The 18,272-nt window shown below is 35.8% G+C and overlaps 1 protein-coding gene across 2 annotated transcripts in view; it reads right to left on the reverse strand.

Moving 5' to 3' along the window:
* THSD4 (thrombospondin type 1 domain containing 4) overlaps positions 1-18,272 on the reverse strand; it is an 850,332-nt gene that overhangs the window by 686,303 nt on the left and 145,757 nt on the right. For both annotated transcript variants that reach the window (XM_031955286.1, XM_031955287.1), the window contains exon 4: positions 1,077-1,516. In XM_031955286.1, the coding sequence (XP_031811146.1) occupies positions 1,077-1,516 (440 nt within the window). The remainder of the gene's footprint in view (positions 1-1,076; positions 1,517-18,272) is intronic.

The following is an 18,272-nucleotide window of genomic DNA, read 5'->3' on the forward strand; positions in this document are numbered from 1 at the left end:
ACCAGAGGGAAAGCACTAAAAATAATGGGCATCAAGAAAGGGTTCCTTAGAAGGCAGCATTTTAGCTGGGACTTGAAGCAAGTCAGGGAAGCCAGGAGTCAGAGATAAGGAGGGAGAACAATCTAGTCATGGGAACCATTCAGTAAAAATGGCCAAGGTTGGCAGATGGAGTGACTACATTTCTATTACATTAGTTCTATCATGATTGAAATTAAGGTAAACTGAGGCACAAAGTTCTGAGCATATTTAATTTTTTGGTAAGACTATTGATTACCAACAAATTGAATGTGATCAGGACATGATGCCTCAGTTTGCTTTAATTTCCATTATAACACTCCCCTTTAATAAAAGTCCAGACAAATTGGTCTATTTGTTATTCTTCACCCATAGCATTCTATCTCCCATGCTTGTACTTTTATATAGGTTGAAAATTCAGCTTCTCCCTCTCCTGTTTCTGGAATACTTTTCCTCCTTACTTTTGCTTCTAAGAATCTGTAGCTTTCTTCAAAGTTAAGCTAAAGTGCCATCTTCTATAGGAGATCTTTTCTGATCCTCCAGCTGCTAGGATAGCCTCCTATACATGCTGTTTCCCCCAATAGAATGTAAGTTTCTTGAAATATAAATTTCACTTGTTTCTTTGGCATGGTCAAAACTAAGCACATCACTTGATTCATAGTAAATCCTTAACAATACCAGTGGAATATTAGATTATTGAGAGGATGCATGGGATGATGGCTAGTAGTCAGGTCTTGGAATCAGATCAAGTTTGAATCCTCCTTCTTCTGAAATATATTACTTGTATGACCATGTATAAGTCCCTTTCACCTCTGAATGTCTCAAAAATCCCTCTCAAACTAAAAACTGCAGGATATTTTATGATTTGCATTGATAGGGAGAATTTTCTCAAGCTCACTCTACATCAATAAAAATATAGATCTGGAACAACAAAAAATCTATTGTACAAAGAGATATTAGTTCTTGTTAGATGTTAGTTATTAAAATTGTATTATCAATATATTATTAGCATATTAGCAAGAGTGGATTAGTTTAGGAGATAGGGTATGCAGGTGCAATACCTTCTTTCTGATTTTGGTTCCCTCCCTCGAGAGTGTGATTGCCGACTGCCCCTTAAGATCCCTTGGTTTAGATGGCTATCATTCCGATCCCCAAAAGTGGCAGCAGACTGCAGTCCTGCTCTCTGATCTTGGTTTCTGTGGAGGGGAACAGAGTTGCGGATGGCAGAGATGACATGGCTGGAATACGGATTTCCTGAATCTTCACGAAGATGTGCCCAATGGTAGGAGAGAGCCCTCTCTGAAGCTGGGAATGAAGCCCCAGGCCTATGGTAACTTCTCATGCGGTAAGTGCTAGGAAGACAAGGTCGTGTCTGCTCCATCACACCGCCACTGCATGTCCTCGAACAAGCTGACCAAGGACCCCAAGCACCCCACACTCCTGGGATGCCCTCATTACTGTCTTCTGAAGCATTAGTGGACTCTCCTATCCTCTGAGGAACCTAAAAAAGAAAGGTTAGGATAAGAATGGATAGAAGAAGAGAAACCCAAGATCTTTTTGCTTTCTTAAAAGTCCTATGTTTGTATTGATTTTTAGAAATTTACATTGCCAAAATTTTACCCACTGTTCTTTTCCCTTCCCTTTTCAGATAGCCTCCCCTTATAACAAATAATATTTTGAAAGAAGAAAAAGAAGAGAAAAACATCAACAAAACCAATCAACACATCACAAAAGTCTGACAAGAACTGCATTATCACATTATCACCTCTCAATTTTCTATGAAATGAGGGGGTCAAAGTTCTACATTTCAAAGTCATGGGAAATCAGAATTATATTGTTCAGACTGGTGTATATGCATATATTCATGCTTGAAGCAACAGTGTAATGAACTAAAGACCATATTTGTAGTCAAAATATTTAAATTCTAGTTACACATCTATTGGTAAGTTAATTGTTCCTCCTCACTTTCCTTCTCTGTAAAAAGAGACACCCTCCCCTCAACATTTCCATTACCTTCTTTATGGGATTGTTGTGGGAGAAGTATTTTGCCAACTCTAGCGTCAGGAAAACCTGAGTTCAAATTCTAACTTAGACACAAGTTCCTGATGTGAATCTGAGCAAGTCAGTTAAACTTCAGTTTTTTCATCTGTAATAATATTGCCTATCCCATGAAGTTGTTGTGGGAATCACATATCTATAAATCAGAGAACAAATCTTAAAATATCATATAAATGTTAATTATTACCATTTTTGTTATCTAAATTAAAGTGTTATTATGAATATATCTCTAAAACTGAGTTCAAATTTTTCATAGGACCAAGGATTGAAATTTAACTTAAAACTCTAAAACCAGAGTTTTAGAAGACTTAACCTAATTAACCTAGTTTTGTGAATTTACAGAGCATTATTTTACTTGGGAGCTGAAAGCCTATTCCTAGTCACTCTGGTTGTCTTTGAATTGAATTGCTTAATTGAATTTGCCCTCACAGCCTAAGAGAACATAGGAATTATAATCCCTATTTTGCACATTAAATAATAATAATAATAACAATAACAAAGCTGAGAAGGAATGATAACTCAAGATCATAAAATAAATGAAGGATGGAGCCAAACCTTGTACTGAAGTCTCCTGGAATCCAGCCTAAGATTTTCTCTGAGAAACACTGAGTCTCCACCTAAAGCCACATGGCTGGGTTTTAAAAGGCTACCTCCTTCTGATTACATTCCAGTGGTAGAATAACAGCCAATATGCAAAATTTGTATATCATGTTAAATAAATGAAGACAAAGAAAGTGACTAAGAGACAGAATGGCTCAGAAAGTCTAGCAGCATCCTAGGGAACTTTCAGGAAGCAAATCATGTAAATAATCACATAATTTTAGCTTTAGAAGGGACCTCAAATGCCAGCAAGTACAAACCCTACTTAGAAAAAGAAAAAGAATCACTTCTGTAAGTGTTACATGATTATTGAGTTATAATAGAAGATATACAATTAAAAACCCAAAGGTAGTCTGAGCCCTCAAAGAATTTACTTTTTAAAAGAAAAATAGCATACAGAGAAAAAAGTTATTGAGATATGGTGGTATCATGAAAGGTCAATGTTCCTTCCATAGTCTTAGAAATAAATTGCTTAAAATCTTACCTACTAGTCCGAGTCTATTACTCTGTAAGCAAGGGTGGTACCCTTATACCAAGAGTTCCAAAAATTGATAAAATCACAGATCTTTGATGTATTTAAGTACTATATTGTATGTGCTGCAGATACAATAAAACAGGCCCTACTGGAGCAGTTAGGTGGCACAGTGCACAGAGCATCAGCCCTGAAGTCAGGACGACCTGAGTTCAAATCTGACCTCAGACACTTAACATTTCCTAGCTGTGTGACCGTGGGTAAGTCACAACCCCAATTGCCTCAGCAAAAAAATAAATAAATAAAACAGGCCCTACTGCTATTATTGGATACAGTATGTCAACCAAAGAATGACATACCCCATTCAGTAGTTATAGTAATAGTTATTGTTGTTATGATTGTTGTAGTAGTCACATTTGTATATTTTAAGATTTGCAAAATATTTTAGATAATTATTTCATTTGAACCTCAAAAATAATTCTGCAGTGTAAGTGCTATTATCTTCATTTCACAGATAAGCAAACTGGGGCTAAGAAATTAAATCATTTACCATGGAATCAGGAAATTTATTCAAGTCTTCTAACTAAGAAACTAGAATTCTATCCACAGCTTCACCTCTTGAACTAAATTTTCTCATCCTAAATAAATAAAGAAAAAAATTGCCTCAATAGTCATTTTTTAAAAATCTGATTCTTACTTTTTTTCAACCTCCTGATGTTCCTAGTTTGTATCCATGGTTGAATTAGTTCAGTGAATTAATCAGTGAATTAAAAGAATTGTGAAGTTCATGGAAACTCCTAATGCCTTTTCTTTGTAATTAACTGCTAATCACCCTGTATAGATCTCATACATAATTATTTTTGTGGTGTTGCATTAGAATGTGTGTTCCTCAAAGACACAGATACTTTTTGCCTTTTGATGTAGCTACAGAGCTTAGCACAATACCTGACACAGAATAAGAGCTTAACAAAACGCTTATTGATTGATTAAATTTTGACCTGAACTAATTAGCTTAGTGAAAATAACTCTGGTTTACATTCTGGAGAGCAATTTGGAACTATGCTCAAAAAAATTTCAAACTGTGCATACCCTTTGATCCAGCAGTGTTTCTACTGGGCTTGTATCCCAAAGAGATCTTAAAGGAGAGAAAGGGACCCACATGTGCACAAATGTTTGTGGCAGCCCTTTTTGTAGAGGCAAGAAACTGGAAACTGAGTGGATGCCCATCAATTGGAGAATGGCTAAATAAGTTATGGTACATGGATGTTATGGAATATTATTGTTCTGTAAGAAATGACCAGCAGGATGATTTCAGAGAGGTGTGGAGAGACTTACATGAACTGATGCCAAGTGAAATGAGCAAAACTAGGAGATCATTGTACATAGCAACAACAAGAGGATCAATTCTGATGGAAGTGGCTATCTTCAACAATGAGATGATTCAAACCACTTCCAATTGTTAAGTAATGAAGAGAACCAGCTACACCCAGCAAAAGAACTATGGGAAATGAGTGTGGACCACAATATAGCATTTCCACTCTATTTGTTATTGCTTGCTTGCATTTTTATTTTCCTTCTCAGGTTATTTTTACATTTTTTCTAAATCTGATTTTTCTTTTGCAGCAAGATAACTGTATAAATATGTATACATGTATTGGATTTAACATATACTTTGACATATTTAACATGTATGGGACTGCCTGCTATCTAGGAGAGAGGGTGGGGGGAAGAAGGGGAAAAGTTGAAACAGAAGGTTTTTCAAGGGTCAATGTTGGAAAAATTATCCATGCATATGTTTTGTACATAAAAAGTTATAATTAAAAAAAGGAAAAAAAATAACTCTGGTTTAGGAATCAGAATCTAGTATTAGCCTTACCAGTTCTTGACTGTGACTTTCTTTGAGTACATTATATAACTTCTATGAATTTGTATTTCTTCATCTGTCAATGGACATAGTTTCTATTCTGATCAGTGAACAGAGCTATCATAAGGATTAGTTGAGAAAAAAAAGTATGGAAAAAGATTTTTTTAATTGTAAAGCACTATATCAACATAATATATTTTTATCATTCCACAGCTATTGACAATGTCCCCTCAGCCAGATCAGTCATCTTGCCACAATGAACTTTTTACACGTTAAAAATATATAGGACTGGGGCAGCTAAGTGGTGCAGTGGATAGAGTACTAGCCCTGAAGTCAGGAGGACCTAAGTTCAAATCTGGTCTCAGACACTTAACACTTCCTAGCTGTGTGATGACCCTGGGCAAGTCACTTAACCCCAATTGCCTCAGCAAAAAATGAATAAAAATTTAAAAATTAAAATAAAAAAAATTAAAAGTATACAGGAGAGCCCACCTAAATATATCCAATGGAACTATGGAAAAACAACTTTATATATATGCCCTCCTGTTAGTAGTCAGTAGTAACATATTTTAAAGCTATCTGGATGACACAATGGATAGGATATTAAACCTAGAGTCAGGAGATCCTGAATTCAAATCCAGTTTTAATCACTTAATTGCTGTGTAACCCTAAGTACCCAGTTTGCCTCAATTTCCTCATTAGTAAAATGAGCTAGAAACCACTCCAGTATCTCTGCCAAGAAAATCTGAAACTAGGTCATGAAGAGGCAGACACAACTAATCAACTAAACAAAAGCAACAATAACATTTTGAGACATGAAGAACAACATCTTTTTCATGCTATGGGACTACAACAGAGTAAAAAGTAGAAGAAAAAACTGAAATAAATAACATTTGACACTCCAAAAACCCTTATTTTAAATGTTTTCCATGGTAATTTAACTGAAATAGAACAAAAAATATAATATAAACTGTTTTCCAGGGCTTAGACACCCTTAAATACAGAATAATTGACTAGAATAATTCTTTCTAATTTGGTTTCAGTTTTACGCCATATATGGGCTAGAGAGAAGGGCATGTGTTATATAGTGACAATGGAAAACATATTATTAGCACACACACCAGAATTGCCAGACTGGTGACCACACAGAAGGTGTGCAGCTTGATAGAAATCGGAAGCTTTGGAAAAGAAAGTAAGAGTGGTGCTACATTGAGAGTCAACCCCAGGGAACAAATGAGCTGTTTACTAATCACCAGATCCATAAAGACCTACAAAAAGAGACTAAAGTATCTTCAGAATTCAACTATGACGGACTCTTTTCAACAATAAAGTGAGTGATTCAAGGTAATTCTAATAGACTTGTGATGGAAAGAGCCATCCCCATCCAGAGAGAGAACTATGGAGACTGAATGTGAATCAAAGCATAGTGTTTCTCACTTTTTTATTATTGTTGCTTTTGTTTGTTTGCTTGTTTTTCTTTCTTTCTCATGTTTTCCCTCCCTTTGGACCTATTTTTTCTTGTGCAACATGAAGAATATGGAAATATGTTTAGAAAAATTACATGTTTAACCTATATCATATTGCTTGCTCTCTAGGGGAGAGAAGGGGGAGGAGACAAATTTGGAACACAAGCTTTTGCAAAGGTGAATTTTGAAAACTATCTTTGCATATATTTGGAAAAATAAAATACAATGTAATAATAATAAAAAAAAGAACAAGAAGAAGAAGAAGTAATCTCCAGAGGGGACAACGAAGGCTAAGCAACCAGAGGAAAGAAATCAATATTTAGAGGAAGACAACAGGAGCATTCAGTGGGGCAAACTTTGGTACAATGAATTTATTGACACCATGAATGTGTAGGGAGAGAAATAGAGTTTAGCAAGGCTGACTATAATTATTGTTTATAATGAGCACAAGTAAAATAAGAATAATAAAAACAAAACAAGAACATTTACATAGTGTTTACTAGAATGTTGGTCCTTTTGTGGTTTTGGTTGCTCTAAATAAATGTGTTCTATACCTGATGCTTTAAGAGGAGATGAAGGCACTTTGAAAACTATCAGAAAAATAGTTTTTTGTGAATGATGGTATTGGTTCAAGAAATTATTAATGGGCAAATGTCCCCAGAGTTGTAACCAGTTTGTTGTGTCAAAGGTAAAGATCTGTCATCTAGCAGTCTAGCAACTCCTCTTCTTATAAGGTGATAGAAACAGAAATTCAGAACTAGAAAAGACTTTAGATACCATCTAATCCAAATCCCTTGTTTTACACATAAGGAAATTGAGGCACAGGAAGGTTAAGTGATTCATCTAAGACAAAGCAGGTAGTGAATTTCTGATTGGAACTCAGGTTCTCTGATTCCAAAGCCAATGTACTTTCTATAGTCTGGAAAATAAATTGTTTAAATTTTTATCCTCTAGTCATATTACAGTTCTCTATTAGTAAAAGTGCTATCCCCACACCAGGAATTCCCAAAATTGACAAAATCATAGATCGCTGATGTATCTGAATACTATGTGCTGCAGATATAATGAAACAGGTCCTATTACTTACTACAGAAAAGGTGTGTCACTCCATGGCACCTTCTCTCCCATGGCATCACTCACCATCCCAAGAACTTCGTTCTTGTGTGCTCTGTTTTACTTTTAGAAAGTAGGCTCCTTTCTATTCTACTAGTCAATGCTAGAACTGGGGCTAGAACTCAGGTCTCCTCTCTTTAGACCCAACATGCTTTTCATTATACCCCGTGATGAATTAGATAGTTAGCCAAGGAACCAGATGTGTAACAAAATGTTTTCAATGTGTTCATTTAATGTGTGACTGATCCCTTTCCTTTTTTAAAATCATAATTCATTAACATGGAACTTCATCCACTGTCATTCCATATGGACATCTTCATGCTTTATAATTCATAATTGGGAGCTTTCACCCCATCAGTGTTCAATTTCTTGAATTTCCAAAAAAGCTTTTCAGTGGCATGTATTGTCTAACATGACAATGAAGGTTTCCAATGTTAATTCTTCAAACCAGGGGGATTCAAATCTCCACTATTCCTTCCCAGTGAGCATTGTATCATTTCTAATCAGTTGATTACATTCATAGTGAATTAATCTACAATTATACAATTCTAGTTTTCCAAATTTTGAGTCTGTGGCTTCCTGCCTCGTTCAAAGGCTTCTGTTCTAGGAATGTCAAAGCCATTGACCATTTTAATGCTAAATTGTTTCTCCATCTGTCCCACACATTTAGCATGAATGTGAAGAATGGTTTGATACCATCCAAAATGCCTTCTCATACTCTGCTGGTGTACTATATATATATATATATATATATATATATATATATATATATATATATATATTTTTTTTTTTGGAGAAGTAACCAGCATTCTGAATTCCCATAACTATACAATTAAACACATCAATTCCTTTAAGTATTTTTAAGACAGGTCAAGCATTTAAGTGCTTATTATGTTCCAACCATTGTGCTAAACCCTGTGAAGTCTATAACCTCAAAGAACTCTGATTCAAATGAAGGAGAAAGGTGAAAAACTATGTTCACACTAGATAGATAGAAAATGGATAGCAAGAGATAGAAATATATGGAACAAATGAAAGAGAGAGAAAGAAAGAAAGAGAAAGAGAAAAAAGATATGGATGGTAGATGGATAGATATGCACAATGATAAATTGGAAACAATCTTAAAGGGAAGGTATTTGCTTTGGGGGTGAGGAGGATGGAAAAGGCTTTTTTTAGGTGTGATTTTTGCTAATACTTGAAAGAAGTCAGGAGATAGAAGAAATGAGAGAGAATTCCAGAGAAGGAAGACAGATGATCAGTGAAAATGTAGTCAACAGCACAAGTGTCTTGTTTTGGGAGCTTCAAATAGCCTAGCCAGGATCCTTGAAACAGAGTACTTAGAAGGCAGAAAAAAAAAGAAAATTGGAAAGGTAGAAAGGAGTCAGGTTATTTTAAAGATTACTTATAAGTGATAGATGCTATGACAGAGTCTGAGATGGGAACTTCCTAACCCTACCTTGAGTATCTTACCACAATAGTATTTGTCTTATGCTTAAACACTCTTTTTTTTTTTTTTTGACCAGTTAGTATCAGGTTCCAAGAGTACAGTTTGAAAGAGAAATATTTAGGGGTATTTTAATTATCTCAGCCTTTACCAGCTTTCTTATGTAACCTATTTGATATTTTTAAAAAATTCTACAAAATAATTTCTTGTAATTGTCCTTAATCAAATGAGAGACTAAAGAGGGTATTCTCTCTCTTTATCTGTCTCTCTGAGGTGATTTGGGTTAAATTCCAGGGGTCATGCAATTAGCAAGTACCTGAGTCCAGATTTGAATTCTAGGACTGGAAGTTCTATCCACTGAACCACTCAGTTATCCCATTATTTATTTTCAATTATCTTGGTAAGCTCATTACTTTTTTAAATGATCACTCAGTCCCTGAGGCCTTCTCACATTTCAATATCCTTCTTTAATGCACTTTATTCTCCATTGGTGAGTTCCTTTCAGGACTTTAGGAACAGGGACAGGCTGGCTATGCCATTCATTGACTTCCTAGTTGTGTTTCTGACTCCAAAGACTGCCGCTGGCTCGGCTGTCCCATCCTAAAACTCCCTTAATTACCTGGGTTCTTCTCACCCTACAATATCACCCTACCACCCTGGCCCTCTTCTACCAATAAAGAGTTCTTTTGGGGGGTCTCCATTTTGGTATGGACCCTAGCCATCCAAGCTTCATTTCCCTCCCTGCTGATCTTCTCCCTCCAAGATTTTCCACTAGTACCTCATAAAAAGTACCTATTATCTTTCCTCTTCATTCCAGCTCCTTTTCATGTGTTGTTTTCCCTAATTAGAAGGTAAGCCCCCTGAGGTGGGAGCTTTTATTTGTGTCCTTAACACTTAGCACAGTGTCTGGCAAATAGTAAGCATTTCATAAAAGTTTGCTACCTACTTGCCTCCCTAGAGACATAATTTGGTATCCTAAACAAAGAACTGGTCTTAGTGAATTATGTCCCACTCTGATAGTTATCTGGTCTCTTTGAATGTACTTTTCTCACTTGCAAAACGGGGAAGTAATGAAATCAGCAATCTCATCCCCCCTGGATTGCTGGGAGGAAAATGCTTTGTAAATTGTTAGGCACCATAAAAATATAACATTTTAATGAAGCTACATTGCTGTAATTATATCTGAATGGGAAAAATATGAAGCACAATACTTGCTAGTTGGAGTATCTGCTACACATTTCATTTCTTGTAATGGGCTTGAAAAACAATGTAACATTCTCTAACAATAAACTCATAATGTGTGAAACATCACCAATGTTTAAGCTTTAAAATTAGGAGGATTTTTCCTGGCAATTGCTAATTCTTCTTCTAATAAAGCACAAAGAAAAAATAGAGGAATAGGCAGGGAAGGAGGTGACCATCTTTCTCTTAGCTTGGTTTCAAAGATCAAAGATAATAGTAACTATCATTTATTTATAGGGCTTTAAAAATTACCAGACACTTTGTAAATATTATAATATATATATGTAAATATTATCAGATGAATATCTGACTCTCAGAATAATATTGAGATACACAAAAGGCATGACAGTGAGCAATGGATTTGATGCTACCCAAATATGCCTTCTCATTCTCTTTCTACTGCTTCCTCTGTGACATTATCCCCATTTTACAGATAAGAAACCTGAGGTTCAGAATGGTTAAGTAACTTATTCTAAGTCATACAGCTAATGAGGTAGAATTTTGAACCCTGACCAGCATTCTACTCACTATGCCAGATTATCACTCATAAAAAGCTAGGATTATTTACGTCTATGTATTTCAAGTTGCTTCTATATAGCATTAAATCCCCAGTAGTTTTCCCCAAATTGTATATATTTGTAATATTTTCCAAAGAAATTTTCTTTCCAAACAATCAAAAGCGTTTGCAGTTTTGAATACTAGTGATGGCATGGATGATTTGTACATTTCACAGTAGTGCATACAGTTTTAAGTTTTCCTTGTGTTGTTTGCCAAATGCCTGTTCATGATAAATCTATTTGGGTCAGGATGCAGATATTCTCCAATTATCTCATTCATTCTTGAGGCACTGGAGAAAGATTTATTAAATAGAATTGGATACGGAGCTCAACAAGCCTGTGTCTTATTTAGGATTGATTAGGTCTAGGAAACTCAGTGGTTTTGTTTAGTTGTGTTAATTCTGCTGGGTGGCAGGGAATAGGTGTGCTATCACCATCAGGTCTGAGCAAGACAATGATGCATGTCTTGTCCGTGATTTGGGAATTTCTTCATCTACTAAAATTACAATGAATAGCTCAAGTGATCTTTAAGCATTCTTTGGAATATTTTATAAAACCCATTTCAAACTACTTGATGTTTTTCTTAAGCTGTCTCTAGTTTGGTTTTTTTCCCCTGCTTTCCAGGTGTTTTCCCACCTGTGAGCCTTTCTTTGGCCACACTTTCAAGTGTGAACCTAGGAATTTGTCCAGGTCAGTCAGTGAAGTGTGACTAGCTTGAAAAGTCTACAGTAGCTACAGTAGCTAATTCTTCCAACAGATCTTTAGCATTATATAGGATTATTGAGCTTGGTTTAAGCTGAACCAATGGACTTAAATCAATTTTGTAGAAACAGCTAGTGAACAGCTTATTCAATATTGCTCTGTTTTCATGAAAACACTTTTTCTACAGATCTTTCGATTTCTTCCCTCTAGATTTCTTCCCTCAGTGCTGGAACATATTCAGATTTTTTTCTCCTTTTCTCTTTGTTTTTTATTTTAAGAGGTAGTTCTAGTGTTTTTTTCTATGACCAAGGCTTAGAATGCACCCAGAATATTGTAAAACTTTAGAGGACCTCACATGAAGGCTAGTGGTGAAAGTAGTTAGTAAGGGCTAAAAATTCCGCTATAACTGTGTTATGTAACAAAATTGAATCATTAAGCCTTCAGTCTCATCCCTTATCCTCTTTATTTTGGAAAAAGTTTCAGAAAACCCAGACATGGTCTGAGTATGTTATTATTCCTCTCAGCTGACATACTGAAACTCTCTCCAAATGATGAAATTTAAATATAAGCCAGGCTTTGAATAAGTTGTATGTCTACATGAATAAAAAGTATAATCCCTTGAAGATGGACTCACTACTCTCCAGCTGTCTGTGAGAGTGTAATGGGTACAGATACCCACAGAATACCTTGGATCTCTGTTCCTTAGGAGTTACAGATAGACAGCTTGATTCGACTTTGAATTCAGTCACCACAGGGCATTCAAGTTTCCTCTGGTCTCTCATTGTTCATCCCTGAATGTTTGTAAAGTTTCAGAGGCTTGAGATGTAAATTCCCGTGGTTAGACCCTAAAAGCATAAACTGAACTTAACCTCAAAGTCTCTTTTATTCTGTTATCTTAAACAAAGACTTCGTTAGCATCATTTAGGATCTTTCTCAAGCCTTGAACAAGAAATAGAAAGTTTTAAGCTGCCAATATAGCTTGTTTGCTTTGAGGCTCCCTTGGCAATCAATACACTGGTTTTTGAGCACTAGTAGATTAGATTGTTTTCTGTGTATTTCTTGTAATGTGGCCACATCAAGCTTATTTTTTTAATAGTTCAATTATTATTATAGTTCCACAGGAGTCTATAACATTATTCTACCATTTTTATAATAAAACATTAGCTAGTTTTCAGATATAGATCCATTTTCTGAGTCAATATATTAGAAACTAGTGCTTTCAAGCCCTAAATGGAAATAAAACACACACACACAGAGTGGGGGAAGAAAGAGAGAGAATGAGGGAAAGAGGGAGAAAGCAAAAAGAGGAAGGGGAAATAGGGAGGGGGAGGAGAAGAAAGAGGGGGAAGAGAAGAAGGAGGAGAGGATGAGGGAGAGGGAGAAGAGGGAGAGGAAGAGGAAGAAAGGAAGATGGAGACAGGAAGAGAGAAAGAGAGAAGGAAAAGGACAGGGGAGAGGGAGAGGGACAGGGAGGAGACAGAGAAAGGGAGAAGGAAACAAAGAGAAGGAGACAGAGACAGGGAGAAGGAGATGGAGACAGAGAGGGAGAGGGAGACAGGGAGATAGAGAGGAAGAAAGAGGAGAGGGAGAGGAGAGGAGAGGGAGAAGGAAGGGGAGATGGAAAAGGAGGGGGAGAGGGAGAGGGAAAGGAAGAAGGATGGTTTCTGAAATAAAGTCTCTAATCACAGCACTTTGATCATCTAAATTTCTGGTAAATCCAGATGATATGGTAGAGTACCTTACTTGGGATCATGAAGACCTAAACTCAAATACTGCTTCAGATGCTTATTGAGATATTCACTTAACCTTCTTTAATATTTTCTTTTATAAAATTTATAAATTGTTTATATCTTTATATTTATAAAATGAAGATATTAATTGCATTTATTATATATGCATATATTATTATTTTACAGGGCCATTGTAAAGAACCAATAAGATATCATATGGAATATGCTTTACAAAACTTTGTGTTATATTAGGGTTAGATATTATAGTTATGATTACAAAGTCTTTGCAAAAATATATATCAGTTCAAACACTTAAGAGTAAGTCACTTAGCCTCTATTGCCCTCAGTTTTTTTCATGGAAAATGAAGGGATATACTAGATCAGAGATGACAGATGCACTCCGTACATGTACCTTGTTATGCCTCAATTTCCCTTAATTGTAATACCTCAGTTTCCTTGCCTCAGTTTCCCTGAATTGTTCTGCCTCAAGTTCCCTGGTGGCTATCCCCCTTCCTGGCCATTAGGACTGAGATAATTAGGGCTGTGGAACTCTGGCCACTCGGGCATTCCAAAGAGTCACAAAACTCCTGATGGCTTATTTCAACTACCTACATGGCACTCTCTATCTCCTAGGTCCAGACCTCCTGTCTCCTGCTTGATCATCTTCTTGACCTTTCAGAATTAAAAAGTTATGGTCCTTCCTGGAATCTCCAATCACCCAGTACTCTGCCCCTGCCTTGCCTTTGTTTTCTTGATCACTAGAGCCCTATAAAAGTCTCTGGAATTACTTGCTCATAGCTCAATGCTTTGAGACAAGAGTCCCATTCAGCCACCTGGCCACGGCTTCCATATTTTCCTTTTTTTTTTTTAAATTATAGTAACTTTTTATTGACAGAATCCATGCCAGGGTAATTTTTTTTACAACATTATCCCTTGCACTCACTTCTGTTCCGATTTTTCCCTCCCACCCTCCACCCCCTCCCCTAGATGGCAAGCAGTCCTATATATGTTGAATATGTCTTAGTATATCCTAGATACGATCCAAACAGTTTTCTTGTTGCACAGGAGAATTGGATTCAGAAGGCAGAAATAGCCTGGAAGAAAAACAAAATGCAAACAGTTTACATTCATTTCCCAGTGTTTTTTCTTTGGGTGTAGCTGCTTCTGTCCATCATTGATCAATTGAAACTGAATTAGGTCTCTTTGTCAAAGAAATCCACTTCCATCAGATTACATCTTCATACAGTATCGTTGTTGACGTATATAATGATCTCTTGGTTCTGCTCATTTCACTTAGCATCAGTTCATGTAATTCTCTCCTAGCTTCTCTGTATTCATCTTGCTGGTCATTTCTTACAGAACAATAATATTCCATAACATTCATATACCACAATTTACCCAACCATTCTCCAATTGATGGGCATCCACTCAGTTTCCGGCTTCTAGCCACTACAAACAGGGCTGCCACAAACATTTTGGCACATACTGGTCCCTTTCCCTTCTTTAGTATCTCCTTGGGGTATAAGCCCAGTAGAAACACTGCTGTATCAAAGGGTATGCACAGTTTGATAACTTTTTGGGCATAATTCCAGATTGCTCTCCAGAATGGTTGGATTCGTTCACAGATCCACCAACAATGTATCAGTGTCCCAGTTTTCCCGCATCCCCTCCAACACTCATTATTTTTTCCTGTCATCTTAGCCAATCTGACAGCTTCCATATTTTCCACTATTAAAATATTAAAAACCTCTAATCTCTGTCTTGTCTTAATTTCTCTGGCATTACATAATAATCCTGAGTAGAACCCAAGACAGATTAAATTGGAAAATACTTAACAAAATAAAAATATGATAAAATATAGAAAACATTACACATTACTAAATCAAAAGGTGGCCCATAGGGATTCTATAGATACAGTTAAGTGATCCCCATTTCTATCTGGGTTTTACACCAGTGGACTAGATGATCTCAATTCTAATCTAATCCATGATCTGAGGTTACTTCTATTTCTAACTCTGTAAAAGTAAAAATAATCCATGCACTAATTATTAGTGCCTCACAAGGTTGTTATTAGGATTAAATGTGATTATATATGCAAAATGCTTTATAACCTTAAAACCTTTTATATATAAAAGCTCTTATTATCTCCCAACAGTCTCTATTGGTATGCATGTAATATCAAGAGGACATGAGGAAACTTTCAAGTATACTGAGTGTGTGAACTCATGGGGTGTATAGATTTATGGGAACATATAGACAAGTGTTACACAGAATAAATACACATGGAGAGGAATGCAATCTGAATCACTGGAAGGGACACTCGCATTTGTGAGATCATAATCCTCCTGGAGAATCGGCTGGAAATCTGAATCTCTGTGTCATATTCTTTACCCAGGATGCTTTTCTAATGGTCATGGACCACTAGAACCATTTAAACCATTGTTTAAATAATGTATTTTTTTGGTGGGATACAGCTGTTTGGGTTTTTTTTTAATCTTTCTTCTCTTCTTTTTTCTTCTTCCCTTTGAAGCAAATACCTTTGGGGTGAAAAGTATTCACTTCTTCAGCATTTTCAAAACTTCTGTGCAATAATTAGCCTACAAAAATTCTGCTTCTACAGACTACACATTTTGGAAAAAATGACGCTACTTAACTTTGTCAGTCTCTAAGGTGTTTGTTTCCTCTTTCCCTCTCCTCAAACTGTTTTTCTTAAATGTCTCCAGGTCTGGATACACTTACTCTGCCAGTTTAAAGATTCCCTGGGCCTTTTTTCTTTTAGTATGCTGATTCTTATGTCCATGAAATTCCCTATAATGTTCCTTAGGCATGCATTGGGCTTTCTTTGATGACAACCCTCTACCATAACTCCACCCCAGTATGTGTTTACTATCATTGGGGCTTTGCTTTGTTCCGGTTGCAATATTTGTGCTAACTGGTTCAATATGAGGGCCTCTATATTGTTTCCTTATGTTTTTTTCTCCTGATCCAGAAAGACACAAGCCATTCTTCTTCCATTTATTAACATGCTCTTTCAACTTGAAAACAAGATCTTCTTAAGTGCTGAATTTAGAAGTATGAACTTGGAGGTCATAAGACTTGAGATCAAATCCTGAGTCTGTCACTTACCACCTATGTGATGATGGCCATTTAATTTCTCTTGGCCTCAAATTCTTTGTCTGTAAAATAAGAGTATTAGATTGATGACCTCTGTGGTAACTTCCAGGTCTGAAGATCCTAATCTCTAAGCTCCACTATGATAGATAATTTGGCTCTGTTGTCTGGTCATTGGACTGAGGAGCTGTTAAATTTTGTCAACTGCTAACACCCGATTTAAATGAATGTCCAAGATGTGCTAATTTTCCCATCAGCTCCTCTTCAGAATACTCTGGGTCAACGTAAACACCATCTCTCATCAGAAAAATTGACAGCATTGACTAAAGAGAAAATACTTCCTTTAGACTTTAGCAAATTGAGTAGAAGTATTTAATCTCCTCATAAAATTTCCTTTCTTAATGTCTCTTTTAGTATATTTGACTCCTGAGGCCTACTTTATTTGGTATTTTCCATATTTGCTCTAATTTTTAAAAATGTTTGAAATAGAAGGTTAAAGCTAATTTTTGTTTTTTGTATAACCAGTGATTTTAATTTTCTATATTCTTCTTGTAATCAATTGACATGGATAATTGAGTTAGTTTTCTTCAAATCTTTGTAAAAATACATTGTCTCTGCTACTAAATATTATTAGACCTTGAGCAGCTCTGTTCCCCAGTTGATAAATGGTCAAAGGATAGGAACAGACAATTTAAAGATGATAAATTAAAACCATTTCTAATCAATCATATGAAAAAATGTTCTAAATCACTATTGATTAAAGAAATGCAAATTAAGACAACTTAAGTACAACTTCACACCTCTCGGATTGGCTAAGATGACAGAGAAAGAAAAGGATACATATTGGAGGGGATGTGGGAAAACTGGGTCATTAATACATTGTTGGTGGAGTTGTGAGATGATCCAACCACTTTGAAGAGCAATTTGTAATAGGCCCAAAGGACTGTGCATACCGTTTGATCCAGCAGTGTCTCTACTGGGTCCATTTAAGATCATAAAAGAAAAAAAGGAAAAAGACTCACATGTGCAAAATTTATCATAGCAGCCCTTTTTGTAGTGTCAAGGACTGGAAACTGAGTAGATACCCATCATTTGGGGACTGGCTGAAAAAGTTATGGTATATGAATATAATGGAACATTATTAAATTATTGTTGTTTTATTATTCTATATGAAATGATGAGTAGGTTGATTTTAGAAAAGCTTGGAAAGATTTATATGAACTGATGTTAAGTGAAATGAGCAGAACCAAGAGAACACTGTACATAGCAACAACAAGATTATATGATGATCAGCTGTGATGGACTTGGCTCTTTTCAATAATGAGGTGATTCAGGGCAATTCTAATAGACTTGTGATGGAAAGAGTCATCCACATGCAGAGAGAGTACTATGGAGAATGAATTTGAATAAGTGTAGTATTTTTATCTTTTTGTTGTTATTGTTTGTCTGCTTGTTTTTTTTTTCCTTTCTCATGGTTTTCCCCCTTTTTATCTGATTTTTCTCATGCAGCATGACAAATGTGGAATTATGTTTAAAAGAATTGCACATGTTTAACTTTAACTCTCTAGAGGAAGGGGGAGGAGGAAGAGAGAGAGAAAAATTTGGAACAAGGTTTTGCAAGGGTCCGTGTTGAAAACTGTCTTTTCATGTATTTGGAAAAATAAAAATGATTATTATAAGATTACTTAACTAATTGATTAATTAATTGTTTTAAAAAGACCTTGGACAACCCAATTTCCTGTTTCCAGACTTTAATTTCCTCATTGTTTAAATAAGAGGATTGGATGGGATGATCACTAAGTTCCTTTCTACTCTAAATCTTACGATTTCCTTCTTTTAGAGATATAAGGATCTTTCTGAACACTTAGGTAAGATATGTCATATTGTCTAAAGCAGAG

The sequence above is a fragment of the Sarcophilus harrisii genome, chromosome 2 (genome assembly GCF_902635505.1).
Source record: "Sarcophilus harrisii chromosome 2, mSarHar1.11, whole genome shotgun sequence".
In the NCBI taxonomy this organism is placed as follows: Eukaryota; Metazoa; Chordata; class Mammalia; order Dasyuromorphia; family Dasyuridae; genus Sarcophilus; species Sarcophilus harrisii.